We start from the raw sequence: 17,466 nt of genomic DNA, 5'->3' as shown, positions 1-17,466 counted from the left end.
TTTAGTAGTATATACATCAGCACAGCTTCCTATGAGATAGTGGAAAGATCAGGGGATCTTTCTTAAGTATTCTTGGCTTACAAGTTTCCTCAATTAAGCCTATTCTTTCACATAATTCTATCACAATGCAGAATTCCTTCAAAGCCATCAAAGAACATATAGGATAAATAGATTCACAAATTCTTGTAAAAATGAAAAAGAAAAATAAAAGGACTTCTTTACCCAATTCAGTTTGTGTACTGATGAAATTATACGCCTTCCTTATAAAATACATGCTTTAACGATAATGTTAGCTAAAAACCACTGACTATTTCAGGTCAGTCATTTAGCGACAGGCTTCACATACACCATCTTTTTTTAATGCTTTCACATGTTCTATGAGTTGGTATTATTATTATTACCTCCACTTTGCAGATGAACAAAATCAGGGTCAAAGAGGTTAACTAATTTGCCCAAAGTTATATAGCCAGTATAGAGAAGGGCCTGAATGGTTTTAACCACTACTACTTTGCTTTAATTCACTGATATTTCTAACAACTCATGAGGTCTATAGGCAGCATACTGAAACAGGCATACTTTACAGGTAAAAAATGCAAGGTCTATTAACATTAAATGACTTGCTCAGTATCATACTAAATTAACGCTAATAGCAATAAGTAAAATAACTTCACAAAACTCAGTCTAACGCTCAGTACTGTAGTACTGACAAATGCTATATACATAACAGTTCTAATTTATATACATATTCTAACACCATGGTCAAAACATATCTTTCTAAACCTAAAGATAAGTTTAGTTGTTAGTCCTCAATTTTTTCCTAACTATAACTGAACAAGGCTGATGCTGATATAATTGTTACATGTGATACAGAAAACTGTTACAAAATTTGGAATTATCTAGTGAAATTTTATGCCTCCATATCAGCGTGGCAACTAACTTAATTGAGGGCAATATGACGGCTTATAAATAACTCAAACAACCAACATTAATATTTAATTAACTTCTATTCTCACTCTGTAAATATTTTAACACTTCCAATGACAACATGCTATAACAGAAAGGACTTCAAAAAAGGCTATCAACTCTGAAACTAGCTTATATTGTAATCAATATCACATTAAAATAGTACACACCAGAAACAAAAAAAGATCACCTTTTTCTCCCAACTAACAAAGAATTAAAAGAAAACAAAACAGAAGCTGATTATTCAACCTGGTGACATACTAGTATAATTCTCACATGGAATTTACTAAGAATTCCTTCTCTCAGATTTTATATAAGGTAAAAAGTCAAATCTGGGATAATACATACATACCTTAGAAACACAAAAGCTTTGCATAAAAATATAAGCTTCTAATGATCATTTGAATTATATCATTTTTAATGTTCAAAAAACCAAAATGATAAAATTCAAAAAAAGTTTTTAAAAAATTTTAATTCTGGATGACAGGAATATAGGTATTTATTGTTTTATCCTTTGTGTTTTTCTGTATTTTAAACAGTTCTAGAAATGTAAATAAAAGTAAAATACAAACATTCAAAAAAAAAAACAAATGAAACTGTGTTTAGTTATCACATGTTGATGTTTACTAAGTTTTCTTGACCCATTCCCTAAAGAAAATACAAAACCAAGAGGCTTTGGTCTAAACTCTCTTGATTTATAATTTTCCACTTTTATTATATTTCTCAAAACTAGAGGATGGACAAAGCAAGAAAACCAGTTCTAAGTAAACTCTGAATAGCTGTTTCATGAAACAGAAGCAGAAACAATAAGCTACTCCCTTCCATCTTTGTTCACTCAACCAATGTTTTTAAAGTGTCTGACTTATGCATGCTCAGCACTCCCTCTTAAGTATTTAATGATCTGTAATAACCACCGGGGAAAGACAGCAACTACAGAACTTCCAACATGTTCAAGGTAGTGACAGAATTCATCCTTGTAAGGTAAAAAATAAAACTTACAGAAAGTTTCTTTTTTTGTGACATGATAGATCAACATGTAATAACTCAATGGGATCTTCTTATAAAAACTGTTCAAGCCTACGTTAGAAACGGGACAATAAGAAAATCCTCCTGAAATTCTTTTTTCTGTATCTTATTTAATATCAAGACAAATTACCAACATTTCAAATAATAATGGCTAAAAACTTTTGCAAAACACAAGACATAGTTTCCATTTTCCACAAATACATGATAGAATTTACTTCAGATATGATGTAGGATATTTGTTTTTTGACAACTCCTCATATAATTCCCTTCTAAGACATAACAACCATGCTATCATAACCATTAAGACCAGCAACAGCATCAAAATAATAATCGATGAGGGGAGAACAATCTAGGTAGAAAGATCAGCAAGTACAAAGGCTCTGAGGTAAAAGCATGCTGGTATATCTGAGCAACAAGGAGGCCAGTGTCGATGGAGCAAAGGGGAAAAGAGTAGAAAATGAAGTAAGATACGTAGTAGGGTTCGGCAAGGGGAGTCAGATCATGTGAGGCCTCATGGGTCATTTATAAGGAATTTGGCTTTTACTCTTAGTGAGAAGGGAAGCCATTGAAGAACTCAAAATGGAAAAGTATAAAATGTAACATATTTGAATAGTATCACTCCGGTTGTTTTACTGAGAAAAGACAAAAAGGAAAGGACAGTGGAAGCAGGAAGACCAGTCAGAAAACTACTGACATAGTCCAGGCAAGAGCTGATGGTGGGGTGGACCCATGTGGAGGCAGTGCAGAGCAGTAAGTGGATTCTGCATAATCAACAGGATTTGCCAAAGAAGAAGACGTAAGGGAGATCAAGAAACTAAAATGAAGCAACTGAAGTAGTGGCATGCAAACCAGGTATCCTAGAAGCCAAGTGAAGAAGATACTTCATGAAGAAGAGAGTAATAAACAATCTTAATCAAATAAAGGAGGACTGATGAGAACCTTTGGATTCAGCAACAGTAAAGCTGAAAAACCTGATTAAAATGTGTTCAGGAAAGAATGGGAGAAGAAAAATTTGAGACATTGCATACAGAAAATGTTTTTAAAGTGTTTTGCTATAAAGAGAGGGAAAGAAATGAGGCAGTGGCTGGAGAAGGAAGTAGGGACAGAATTTTTTTTTTTTAAGATGGAAGAACATATTAACATATTATAGACTAGTGGGAATGATCTAGAGAGGAAAAAATGATACTGAAGAGAGAAAAATGCTAGAGCAATGAGGAAGAAGTAAACTAGTATATAAGTGGGTGAGTTGGCCTTAGCTAAGAGCAAAGTTCATTCATCTCTTATAGAAAAGAGTACAAGGACACAGATACAGAGTCTGTAGAAGTTCCCTTCTGATTGCTTCTGATTGCCTAGTGAACTTGGAAGCTACACATTAGAAGTGCTACAGGTTTGAGAGGGAAGGAGAATGTATCAGCAGTTGTCTAGGAGTGTGGGAAAGTGAAATGACCAGGGAAATATAATGTGATTACTGGGTAGCATTAAGGAATCACTGAGGTCAGAGATCATGAATTTAAAGTGAGGCCAGCATGTATGGTTATCTTTTTTTTCTCTACATATGTTCAGATGTGTGGATTCAGGCAAAGAGCTGAGTATATACAAGCCTATGATTATCATGATTGACCATGGAGTTTAAGCTGGGCAAGGAGAGTAAGACATCAGGAGGATCAGGGACAGTGAGAAAATAGATTTAAAAGACAGAAGGTCCCAAAGACACACTGAAAAGATATAAGGAACACAGGAAGAGAATACAGGATTCTGGATATAAACATGTCTATTTTTCTAAAGCTGCCATTTATCTATTAATAAACATTGAACAGTTCAAAAATGTACAACTATACCTAGAAAACTGTCAATAAAAATTTTTATCCTCAAAAAAAAAAAAACCAACAAAAAAGGGACTGAAGGTCCCAATGGGCTCAAAGAACTGTTGGAGTAACAGTAATTGTGATAAGAAAAAATAAGAGATGGTAGCAGAGAGTGGAAACTGTGAAATTAAGATGATGGAGGGACTTAAGTCTGGATAAAGACATGATCTAGAAATGAACAGTGAAGTGGGGTAACGGGCAAAATTCATTGGAGAAGAGGAATTCCAGTTTGAAGATACCAGTGTACTGAATGAACTATCCACATGAACGTTGAAATAACCAAGAATTATAACACAAGTAGTACTGGAGTGAATGTCAGTGAACTAAGAACTAAAATCTGTTAGGAGACAATTCTTCATGGGTGTTCCATTCCTGCACACCATGTGAACAGAGGTACTGACTGCCTTTATTGTGGATTATCTTTTCAAGCAAGCTCGTATAGCCAACAGCCCTGGAAAATAGATAGTATTTCCCTCCAAAGCAAAGGGTAAGTTTATCTATACTTTGCTTGGAAGATATTCTCTTCCTCCAGGACATGGGCAGATATGCTTCGTGTTCATTATAAAAGATTCCAGTTCACTAAGCTTGGGCTTCCTCTCCTATAACTCAATCCACTGTGTGTGCAGGTCTTACCTGCACCTTATCACGTCACACTTTAGGAACTGGGACTTGAGTAACCAGTGTAAGCAAATGCTGTCACTTTGACTACTGCTTTGGCTGTCAGAAATAAAGTCCTTTGTTTCTGGCCCCGAAATCTCCCATCTTCTGTCAGCATCCATGAAACTGTGGTAGTTAACTTGTTAGCTTGCAGATAGAGTAAAATCTCAGACTATTGAAAGTTTTTGACAAAATCTCCAATGAATAGGGAGTGGGAATGAGAGATTACTGCAACCGGATTGGTAGAAGTAGGTATAGTTTGAGAATATGAGATAAAGTCTGGAGATGTTTTAGAAGAGAAAAAGGTCTGGAAAATGTAATGAGAAGCAAAGAGAACACCCTCCAGCCTCAATGGTATGAAGAAAGTGAAAGAGAAAACTGCTGCTACTTGAGAGGGTGGCAGGTAGTTTCATCGGGGAAGCCAGATTTAACCTACAGCAAAAAGGTGAAGATAATATTAACAGAAGAGATTGAAGATAAGGAGAAATTTGCTGATGACTGACCTTGAGTTCCAGGGCCATTATGAAAGATTTTCAGGAGATAGAAAGGGGTGGGTTTGGGGGTTAGATCTGGATACATATGGTAAAAGACCTATGAGTGTTGGGGTTCTTGTGGTGACTTACATGAACAGGAAAAAAGGGCATGAGGAAATTAGTTGCAGTTAGTCTTAATTAGATTAAATGACTCTGTGCTACATCCCTCATCCCTCTTTTATCCACCCAGCATCTACTATGGAACACTTATTTCTTACCAAACAAAACATCATTTTAGAAAATTTAGAACACAGAAGTTTTAAAAAATTGAAATGCCAAAATTGTTGTTTAAGACAGAAAGAGGCAAGTGTTAACTTACTTGAATTAGATCTAAAATGCCAAGTTCACTTTCTGAAGAATCCACACAGAAGACAAAATATAATGTTGCATAATGTCTATAAATCAGTTTGTTGTCAGATCCTCCAATTAATCTAAATGACAAAACAAAACAATTGGAATGTTATAGCTACAAAATAAAAAACATTTTCATTAGTTCAAGAAAACTGACAATTTGTTTAAAACCTTCTATAAAAAGAAAGGTAACATTTAATGACACAGCATTCAAGTGAACTAGATGGTTGTTTTCTTCAGAGAAGTCAAGTAAAAGATGCCGATGCTTAATATTAGTTCATTCATTCATTCAATTATTTACTGAGTACTTACTATGTGCCAGGTACTGAGAGTGGGTAAGGAGCAATAAACAAACAAAGAAAATATTATCAGAGTGGAAGGGACTACTCAGAGAATCAAAAGAGGATGATGCCACATTGATGGATTTGCTACTTCCTATTGGGTGTTAAAAGAGTTGATGTTTAAGCTAAGATCTAATGATAAGGAACGTGCCATGTTAGAGAAGAGCATTTCAGGCAAAGGTAAACTAATAAAAAGGCAATTTCATCAAGAAAGAAATATCTGTGTTCAAGAAAGAAAAAGGCCTGCGATCAATGAAAGATTAGTAAGCAATTAGGTCAGAGAAGTAGGCAGAAATGAGATCATAGGGCATTTTTAAGAGCTTACTAGATTTAACTCCATAGGTCACAGTAAGTTACACAGCTTAACACTGATTATCAACTAGGAAAAAAAAGTGACATTTCTTCATAAGTTTTGGACATATTTACCATCAAGATCTCCAAAAACACATTTTGTTTTGGAATATAAATGCAAGAAAACTGAGCTAAGAGATACTCAATCCTTTTGCCAAATATTTTTATTTATGTTGACTGGAATTTCAGCATTTTAAAAATAATAATTCAGGAATTATTACAAACACCTTTCGTTTTTCTAAATACAGTTTCACTGTTCCATAGTTAAGTTTACAACAATTCATTCACCTTCTCAAAAGACCCTTTAACACTAACGAAACATAAAAAAAATCAAGGCTAAGTGTAATTAGAGCTAACTGAACATTCAAACAAGACAAAGGAAAATAACACCTATTTCTTTTTTTTTTTTTGGCTGTGCTGGGCAGCATGCAGGATCTTAGTTCCCGATCAGGGATCAAACCCATGCCCCCGGCCGTGGAAGCATGGAGTCTTAACCACTGGACCGCCAGGGAAGTCCCTATTTGTCACTCAATAAAAGTAATACTAAATTCACAAGTTTTGTAGAAACAACTTCTCTACATATACACTCATTATTTTTTATTACTTTATATCCTCTAATACCAAAAGTGAAAATGATCTTTGACAAGAATTAAAAACTCCTACTATCTAGAAAAAGTATGCAATTTAAAAATATGTACAAGCACTTTAAAGATTCTCTGAGTTGTATTTATAGACTATCATTGCAACTGTTCCTTAAAAGGGACAAAAAGCAGCAACAGCAGACTTTACATCATCCTAAATCTGCAATTTAGTGATTATCTAATTTTTTGTTTGGATCTGCTTTAAAAGAAGACCAAACTTTTGAAAACTGTAAGCTGCAAAATGGCAATTAGGGCTTCCCTGGTGGCGCAGTGGTTGAGAGTCTGCCTGCCGATGCAGGGGACACGGGTTCGTGCCCCAGTCCGGGAAGATCCCACATGCCGCGGAGCGGCTAGGCCCGTGAGCCATGGCCGCTGAGCCTGCGCAGTCTGGAGCCTGTGCTCCACAACAGGAGAGGCCGCAACAGTGAGAGGCCCACATACCGCAAAAAAAAAAAAAAAAAAAAAAAAAGGCAATTAAAGTTATTAAAAGAAAACAAAATATTAATATAAGTACACGTTTATGTTATAATTTCATCTTTACAGTATAGTACAATACTGATTCAAATTCTTGTATAGAATGCAATACACAACATAAAAGCTACAGAATTTTAGAAATCCTTAGTCCAAATATCTTATTTAACATAAGAAGAGAAAACTGAGGTACAAAGAATTTAAGTGACCTAACCAAGAAAACCAGCTTGTTAGTAACAAAACTAGGACTAAACCAGATGTGTAGCCTCATCTCTGATGCAATATTTGCTTTCTACTTTTTGTAAGGTTGGAAAAGAATAATTACAAACTCAAGTCATACTTCTTAGTTCAAACAGTGCCCTGGTTAGACCAATCAATTTCTTGCACTGTGCTGGGTGATTAATTTCCTGTGAGGTTAGAAGATTAAGGAACTGAGATAAAGGGAAACGATGGTAATGGCAAACACAACTCAACTACAGTTTAAGAGAGATAAGTAAAGTACAATTAAAATACAAAAACAGAAAGCAAGTACATCTGTCTCAACTATTAAATTGGAGGCCTCGCGTTAACAGCAAAATTTACAAATCATAGGTGTGTATTTGCAAATTTAAGAGCAGCATGACATAACCTTTCAAGAAACGCAAGTAAACTTTCTACATCATAAAAAGTAATTTATAGTCAGGTAAGAATGAATTCTGTATTATGAAAACTGTTTTTCATAATATGCATCATACACCTTAAAAATACAGAAAAGTGTACGTTTCTCAGACTAATCTCTGATTATTCATAATGAGGTTCAGCTAAAGTTTAGTTTTTGAATTGTCACTGAGGAAATATCTTGTTAAGAAATTAAACATATAAATATGGGAAGGAATGTTTATGAAACTATTTGAGAACAAATTATTTTCATGAAACCCATTAATTTAAAACTATTTACAATAGTTGGCAAACTAATCATAAGCAATTTTTATTTATTCATTTTAAAAATAGAGAAGTCTTAGATGAATTCGAATCTGTCTATCTAGACACACATATATATTTGAAAAGCAGACGTCAGAATTGATCATAATATAAAATAAAGGGCGTTATCTAAATTCTTATGAAAACAGGTCCATTCACCCTAAGGAGTACTCTGTAGTCATTAAAAAGAATGAGTTTGCTTTAGATGGGTTTATATGCAGAGTTTTTCAAAGTATAAGTGCAAACAAGCAACACGAAAACCAGCATACATGTGTGATCCCGTAAGTAAAAATTTTTAAGGTTATACTTTTATACGTTAGTGCAAAATTAATTTTCTAGAAGGATACACAAGAAACTGGGAAGAAGGACTAAAGCTGGAGGAGGAAGACTTGGTCTACATTTTATACTTCCATGTAATGTTTGAATTTTTGCCATATGAATATATTACCTTTATATAAAATGCTTTTATAAATTTTTAAAAGAAAAAGATTAAATATCTTCAAAAAATTATTTAAGTTAGATTTATAGTTAACATAAATGGCAATTAATTCCCCCAATCCAATTAATCAAATTAGGAAATTTTAAGATAAAACGATTAAACAGTATATATTTTACTCATATAGTCAAAGATTAGAAATGTCCATTAAATGCTTTACTTACAATCCTCCTTCTAGGAAATTACAAACATTTTCATCTCTCTTAGATACCAAATGGAATGTCTCCCTGATGATTTGCTGTTGTGTATCTTCACTCTGAGAAAGAATAATTCATATATGTTAGGATCTAATTTCTAGGTTTAACAGCATTATAAGAATTAAAAAAATAAAAGGTAGTAGTATCTGTCTGGGAAATTCATCTAAGAGTGCAGTCCTTGGAGAACTAACCTATCATACCTTAAAAGAAACAAAACCCAACATTTTAAAATTAAAAACAAAACAAAAAATCAGCAGTTTATAGTTTACCACTTCACTAAAACTTATTTCTCAGCTTCAGAAACCAACAAGAAAAATATCAGACACATGAATTATAGACACTAGTAAAAGGGACACTAGATATTAACTAGTCAAAGCCCATTGTTTTACAAATGAGTAAACTGAAATAAAGAGATGAAGTTATAAATAATTCACATAGCTAATCTATATTTTAATGGAAGAAAGTACAGAAGTTTGGAGCTTCCAATTAAGTAAGTTTAACTAAATGCAAATTGAAGTAAGAGTCTATCCATCTTACTCATTTATATATAAGCGCTGCCTAAAACCAAGAATTGATTCACTAGTATTTATTAAATTCACCAAGCAATTCATATCCCAGTAAAAAAGAGTCAGCTTCTCAAACACTGCAATAGAAAACTGGAAAATAGAAAATCATGAACAGGAATTTCACAGGAAAGAAAATATGATGGTCCATAAACAAATAAAAGGATGGTAAACCTCATTAGTAATGAAGTGAAACACAAGTTAAAGTAACAATGAGATAACTCCACATGTACCATATTAGCAAAAATGTAAAATTATGACACTATCAAATGTTGACAAAGATGTGGAGTCAAAGAAACTCATCCTACCAGTGGGAAGGTAAGTGGTATAACCACTTGGGCAAAAAGTTTTACAATCCAGCACTCACTCCTAGGTACAATGATAATCCATATGAAACCGTTGTTTTTGAAGGTCAAAAACAATAGAAAATTGGCCAACTACATATATATAATAAATTCTTAACCTGTATACCAAGAAGCACAAAGAAGAATGTTCATAAAAGTACCATAACAACAACAAAAAGCTGAAAACAACCCAAATGTCCACCAACGACATATAAATTATGGCATGCTTTTTTTAAATTAATTAATTAATTAATTTTTGGCTGCATTGGGTCTTCGTTGCTGTGTGCGGGCTTTCTCTAGTTGCGGCGAGCATTGCGGTGCATGGGCTTCTTATTGTGGTGGCTTCTCTTGTTGTGGAGCATGGGCTCTAGGCATGCGGGCTTCCATAGTTGTGGCTCGTGGGCTCTAGAGCGCAGGCTCAGTAGTTGTGGTGCACGGGCTTAGTTGCTCCACGATATGTGGAATCTTCCCAGACCAGGGCTCGAACCCATGTCCCCTGCATTAGCAGGTGGATTCTTAACCACCGTGCCAACAGGGAAGTCCCTGTGGTATGCTTATAAAATAGAATCCTATAAGCAGTAAAAATTAAATCAGTATATTATACCCATCAATATGAATGATTCTCAAAAGTTTAATGTGGAAAAAAGGAGTTACCACAGCTCAAGTTGCCATTAAAAAAATACCATAGACTGATGGTTTAACTAACAGAAATTTATTTTTGCACAATTCTGGAGGCTAAAGGTTCAAGACTGAGGTGCCAGCATAGTTGGGTTCTGGTGAGTGATCTCTTCTTGGCTGGACCACCTTCTCACTGTGTCCTTACATGTCCTTATGGGGAAAAACAGCAAGAACAGGTTCTCTGGTAAGGGCACTAATCACATCATGAGGGCCCCACCCTCATAATCTCATCTAAACCTAATTATCTCCCAAAGTTCCAATCCCAAACACCATCAAATTGAGGGTTAGGGCTTCAACATGTGGATCTGGGGGGTACACAATTCACTCTACAGCAGGGTAAAAAGTAAGTACCAGAATGATATGTAATCATTCCATTAGTATAAAATTCAAAAACAGGCAAAACTAAATTTTACGTAGTGACAGAAATTTGGGGGTGATAAAAATAAAACTATAAAGAAAATCATGGAAATGATTAACAAATTTCAAAGGAAGAAACAAAACTGTCAGTCACAGATGAAAAGATTTTCCACATAGAAAATCTAGCATAATTTACACAGAAGTGTTGTAATTAGTAAAAGGTTTTAATCAGAACACAAAGAAAGACATTATATATAATTCTACTGCCATTCTAACCTTCTGCAAGTATGAGTTGTAAAATATAATTTTAAAAAGATAACATCAAAAACCATGCAGTGCCTAGGAATAAAGGAAACAACAAAAAAAAATGCAAGAGAAAATGTAAAACTTTACTGAAAAAATTAAAGAATACCTAAGTAAATAAAACAATGTACAATGCTTATAGATTGAATGATTCAATATTATAAAGATGCTCAATCTCCCCAAAATGCTCCAAAGACTTAAGGCAATTCTAATCAAAATCCCAACAAGGGTGTAGGGGGAGAACTTGAAAACCAGATTATGACTCCAAATGTGACTCCTCTCATGACTTACATATGAAATCAGAGGACTAGAATAACAAGACACTCTCAAGTGGAATATAAGAGGACCTGCTGACCAGATTAAGAATTATTGTAAAGCCACAGTAATTAAGGCAAGATATTGGTGCAGAAATAGGGAAATTGACTGATGGAACCAGAAACACACCCACATATAAATATAGTTATTTAATTTAAAACAGAATACTCACTGCAGATTAGCAAGGATGGAAGGGCATTTCCATAAATGGTGCCAGGATAAAAATTTTTCTTTTTGTTCTAATACAATGAACTTCTAGCTCTCACATACTCAAAAATCAATCCCAGATTGATTAAAAATAAATGTCAATGGTGAAGCTACAAAAATTTAAAAATATAATACAGAAGAATATCTTTATAACATTGTAATAGTGTTGGACTTTCAAATAAGACACAAATAACGATAACCATAAAGGAAAAGGTTGGCAAAATTGATCACATCAAAAGTAAGCACTTTTTTTTAAACTTTTTAAATTTATTTATTTATTTTATTTTTGGCTGCGTTGGGTCTTTGTTGCTGCGTGTGGATTTTTCTCTAGTTGCAGCAAGTGTGGGCTACTCTTTGTTGCGGTATATGGGCTTCTCACTGCAGTGGCTTCTCTTGTTGTGGAGCATGGGCTCTAGGCGTGCAGGCTTCAGTTGCTCCACTGCATGTGGGATCTTCCTGGACCAGGGCTCAAACCCATGTCCCCTGCATTGGCAGGAGGATTCTTAACCACTGTGCCACCAGGGAAGCCCAGTAAGCACTTTTAATGCTCAAATGACACCAGAAAAAAGAATTAAGAGAGCTACAAACATGACACACGTATCTGCAATACATAAAAACTTACAAAGGAATAGTTGCTAGCATACATAAAGAACACTTAAATGCTAGTAAGAAAAAGATAAACATCCCAATAGAAAAATGACTTGGCAAAATGTAAGACCTGGAATACATCAAACTAAAAAGTTTCTGTATAGCAAAGAAAACCATCAACAAATAAGTAACCTGCTGAATGGAAGAAAATATCTGCAAATTATATACCTGATAAGAGGTTAATATCCAAAATATATAAAGAACTTATACAACTCAGTAGCAAAAATACAGAAGCAATCCAATTTAAAAAATTAGGACAGAAAATCTAAATAGAGATTTTTCCAAGGAAGACATACAGATGGCCAAAAGGTACATGAAAAGATGCTCAACACCACTAATCATCAGGGAAATGCAAATTAAAACCACAATGAAGTATCACTTCACACCTATTAGAATGGTTATTATAAAGATGCTAAAAATAATGAGTATTGGCGAGGAGGTGGAGAAAATGGGACCCTTGTGTACGTTGGTGGGAATGTAAATTGGTGCAGCTGCTATGAAAACCAGTATGGACGTTCCTCAAAAAATTAAAAATAGAACTACCACATGACCCCGCAATTCCACTTCCAAGTTTTTATTTGAAGAAAATGAAAATACTAACTTGAAAAGATAAAAACACTCTCATGTTCATTAGGACATTACACACAATAGCCAATATATGGGAACAACCTAAGTGTCCAACGGTGTCCATGGATGGGTAAAGAAAATAAAATGTGATGTATATAAAGGCAAACCTTGGAGATATTGAAGGTTTGGTTCTAGACCATAATAAAGCAAATATTATAATAAAGGGAGTCACATGAATATTTTGGTTTCCCAGCAAGTATATGTTATGTTTAAGCTATACAGTAGTCTACTAAGTGTGCAACAGCATTACGTCTAAAAAAATGTACATACCTTAATTTAAAAATACTTTATTGTTAAAAACTGCTAACTATCATCTGAGCTTTCCATGAATTATAATCTTTTTGCTGGTGGAGGGTCTTGCCTCAGTGGCTGCTGACTCCTCAGGGTGGTGGCTGCTAAAGGTTGGGGTGACTGTGCCAATTTCTTAGAATATGACAACAGTAAAGTCTGCCTCGCTGATGGACTCTTCCTTTCATAAAGAAGGAATCATGCAATGCTGTTTGATAGCATTTTACCCACAGAAGAACTTCTTTCAAAATTGGAGTCAGTCCTCTCAAACCCTGCAAATACTTTATCAACTAAGTTTATGAATTATTCTAAATCCTTTGATGTCATAACAACAATCTTTACAGAATCCTCACCAGGAGTAGATTCTATCTCAAGAAATCACTTCTTTGCTCATCCTTAAGAAGCAACTCCTCATCCACTCAAGTTTTTTATCATGAGACTGTAGCAATTCAGTCACATCTTCAGGCTCTGCTTCTAATTCTAGTTCTCTTGCTATTTCCACCACAGCTACAGTTACTTCCTCCACTGAAGTCTTGAATCCCTCCCCTGCAAGTCATCCATGAAGGCTGGAATCAACTTCTTCCAAACTCCTGTGAATGTTGATATTATGATCTCTTCTAATGAATCATAATGTTCTTACTGGCATCTAGAATGGTAAGTCCTTCCCAGAAGGCTTTCAACTGACTTTGCTCAGATCCATCAGAGGAATCACCATCTATGGCAGCTATAGCCTTACAAAATGTATTTCTTAAAGAAGAAGAGCTGAAAGTCAAAATGACTCCTTGATCTGTAGGCTGCAGAATGGACACTGTATTAGCAAGCATGAAAATAACATGAATCTCACTGTATATCTCCATCACAGCTCTTGGGTAACCAGCTGCACTGTCAATGAGCAGTAATATTTTGAAGGGAATCTTTTTTTTCTGAACTGTAGGTCTTAACAGTGGGCTTAAAATAAATTCAGTAGACCATGTTGTAAATAGATGTGCTGTCATCTGGCTTTGTTGTTCCATTTATAGAACACAAGGAGAGTAGCACAATTTTAGCATAACATTAGCATAACTCTTAAGGGCCCTAGGATTTTTGGAATGGTAAATGAGCACTGGCTTCAACAAAGTCACCAGCTACATTGGTCCCCAACAAAAGTGTCAGCCTATCCTTTGAATTGTTGAAGCCAGGCGCGTCCTAGATGGCATCTTCTTCCAACAGAAGGCTCTTTTGTCTACACTGAAAATCTGTTGTTTAGTACAGTCACCTTCGTTCATTATTTTAGTTAGATCTTCGGGATAACTCAGTGTAGTTTCTACATCAGCACTTGCTGCTTCACCTTGCACTTTCATGTTATGGAGACGGCTTCTTTCCTTAAACCTCTGCTAGCTTCAAACTTTTCTTCTGTAGCATCTTCACCTCTCTCAGCCTTCATATAGAGTTGAAGAGTTAGCGCCTTGCTCTGGATTAGGCTTTGGCTTAAGGGAACGTTATGGCTGGTTTGACCTTTTATTCAGACCACTAAACTTTCTTCACATCAGCAATAAGGCTGTTTCACTTTCTCATCATCCGTGTGCTCACTGCAGTAGCACTTTTAATTTCCTTCAAGAACTTTTCCTTTGCATTCACAGCTTGGCTAACTGGTGCAAGAGGCTAAGCTTTCAGCCTACCTTAGCTTTCAACATGCCTTCCTCACTAAGCTTAATCATACCTTGCTTTTGATTTAAAGTGAGAGACATGCAACTCCTCCTTTCACTTGAACTTAGAGGCCACTGTCAGATTATTAACTGTGTCTCAGGGAACAGGGAGGCCCAAGAAGTGGGAGAGAGATAGGGGATTGGCTGGTGAGTGGAGCAGTCAGAACACACACATTTGTTTCGCTCTCTTATGTGTGTGGTTCGTGGCATTCCAAAACAATTACAACAGTAACATCAATGATCACTATCACAGATCACTATCACAAAGATAATAATAATGAAAACTTTTGAAATATTGCGAGAATTACCAAAATATGACATAGAGGCACAAGTGAGCAAATGCTGTTAGAAAAAATGGCGCCAATAGACTTGGCTTGAGGCAGGGCTGCCACAAATCTTCAATCTGTAAAAAATACAGTATCTGTAAAGTGCAATAAAGCAAAGTGCAATAAAATGAGGTATGCCTGCAAATTTGTGTTGTTTTTAAGTCACTGAGTTTGTGGTCATTTGTTAGAGCAGCAGTATAAGTGAATACCAGGCCATACTGAAAACAGGGGGGGTTAAGAAAATGTCAACAAGCCAGATGTTGAAATCCCTAGTCCTTTTCTTCAATCAGTTCCCAGAATTCCTACAGTTAGGCCTTCATCAGCCTCCAGGCTAAAGCCTGGAACAAACTTCTCCAGGAACTGTACCTAGATCTAAAGTCAATGATGTTGGAGGTTTCAACTTCGGCAGAAACTGTTATCTGTTCACCAAACTCTACTTCCCAAGCACACAATTCAAGAATATTTTCCACCCTCCCTTGAATTTAAGGGAGCCATACATCTCAGTTTTGGACAACGTGATGTGGTAGGCAGTTGCAGTGGTATACCAGAGCTGGCACAACTGAAAACAACAGTGCATTATCTCTTCCCATTTCTGCATTCAGTCACATGATGTCACTACATCATGCTGGTAGCATGAAACTGACCATAATGGAGTACTTACGTCATGTAGCCAATACTACAAAATAGAGTTCTTTCCTCCCAGGTGAGCCAGTTGTTAAAAATACACTGTCCATGTACCTACTGGTCATCTGTATGTCTTCTTTAAATGCAAATCAAAACTATAGTGAAGTACCACCTCACACCAGTCAGAATGGCCATCACTAAAAAGTCTACAAATAACAAATGCTAGAGAGGGTGTGGAGAAAGAGGAACCCTCCTACAGTGTTGGTACCAATGTTTTGATAAGCTGGTGCAGCCACTATGGAGAACAGTATGACGGTTCCTCAGTAAACTAAAAATAGAATTACCATATGATCCAACAATCCCACTCCTGGACATATACCCGGACAAAACTATAACTCAAACAGATACATGCACCCGTATGTTTATAGCAGCACTATTCACAATAGCCCAAACATGGAGACAACCTAAATGTCCATAGACAAATGAATGGCTAAAGAAGATGTGGTACATATACACAATGGAAAAATACTCAGCCATAAACAGAACGAAATAATGCGATTTGTAACAACATGGACGCAAATAGAGATTATCATACTAAGTGAAGTCAGAAAGAGAAAGACAAATGATATCACCATATGATATCACTTATATGTGGAATCTAAAGTATGGCACAAATGAACCTATCTACAAATCAGAAATAGTTTCACAGACATAGAGAACAGACCTGTGGTTGCCAAGGGGGAGGTGGGTGGGGGAGAGAAGTACTGGGAGTTTGGGATTAGTAGATATACTACTAGCAGCAGATATACTACTAGTAGCAGATAGACTTCTATATATAGGATGGATAAACAAGCTCCTACTGTATAACACAGGGAACTATATTCAATATCCTGTGATAAACCATAATGGAAAAGAATGTAAGAAAAAGAATGTCTACATGTGTTTAACTGTGTCACTTCGCTGTACAGCAGAGACTGGCACAACACTGTAAATCAACTATACGTCAAAAAAAACTTCTTTTAATTTTAAAAATATAAATTTTTTTTTTTTAAAAATAGACCATCTAGGGGCTTCCCTGATGGCGTAGTGGTTAAGAATCTGCCTGCCAATGCAGGGGACACAGGTTGAAGCCCTGGTCTGGGAAGATCCCACATGCTGCGGAGGAACTAAGCCTGTGTGCCACAACTACTGGGCCTGTGCTCTAGAGCCCGCGAGCCACAACTACTGAGCCCACATGCCACAACTACTGAAGTCCGCATGCCTAGAGCCTGTGCCCTGCAACAAGAGAAGCCACTGCAGCGAGAAGCCTGCGCACCGCAACAAAGAGTAGCCCCTGCTCGCTGCAACTAGAGAAAGCCCGCATGCAGCAAGGAAGACCCAATGCAGCCAAAAATAAATAAATAAAATAAATTAAAGAAAACAATGCACCATTTAAGCCTCACTCATAAAAATTCCTGCACAATCTTCCATGTTAACTAGATGCAGAAGTTCCATTAACATCATCTCAAGAATGACAAATAAATGCCCACAAAGAAGGTTCTAGCTGATCAGAAACACCAATACTATACTTTATGTGAGTGAGAAATAAACTTTTATTGTGTTAAGGCACTAAGACTGGGGGGATTGTTGTTACAGCAATTGTTACCCTA

General features: G+C 35.8%; 1 protein-coding gene across 8 annotated transcripts in view; it reads right to left on the bottom strand.

The window, feature by feature from the left end:
* Positions 1 to 17,466, bottom strand: part of AP3S1 (adaptor related protein complex 3 subunit sigma 1) — a 70,495-nt gene that overhangs the window by 36,552 nt on the left and 16,477 nt on the right. For 7 of the 8 annotated variants that reach the window (XM_065873129.1, XM_065873130.1, XM_065873128.1 and 4 more), the window contains exons 2-3: positions 8,820 to 8,911; positions 5,364 to 5,475 (exon numbers count right to left, since the gene is read on the bottom strand). The exons of the other annotated variant lie outside the window; for it this stretch is intronic. In XM_065873129.1, the coding sequence (XP_065729201.1) occupies positions 5,364 to 5,475; positions 8,820 to 8,911 (204 nt within the window). The remainder of the gene's footprint in view (positions 1 to 5,363; positions 5,476 to 8,819; positions 8,912 to 17,466) is intronic. 8 annotated transcript variants of the gene reach the window in all.

The sequence above is a fragment of the Phocoena phocoena genome, chromosome 3 (assembly GCF_963924675.1).
Source record: "Phocoena phocoena chromosome 3, mPhoPho1.1, whole genome shotgun sequence".
In the NCBI taxonomy this organism is placed as follows: Eukaryota; Metazoa; Chordata; class Mammalia; order Artiodactyla; family Phocoenidae; genus Phocoena; species Phocoena phocoena.
Note: the sequence above shows the minus strand (reverse complement) of the source record. Positions and strands in the feature narration are given on the sequence as shown.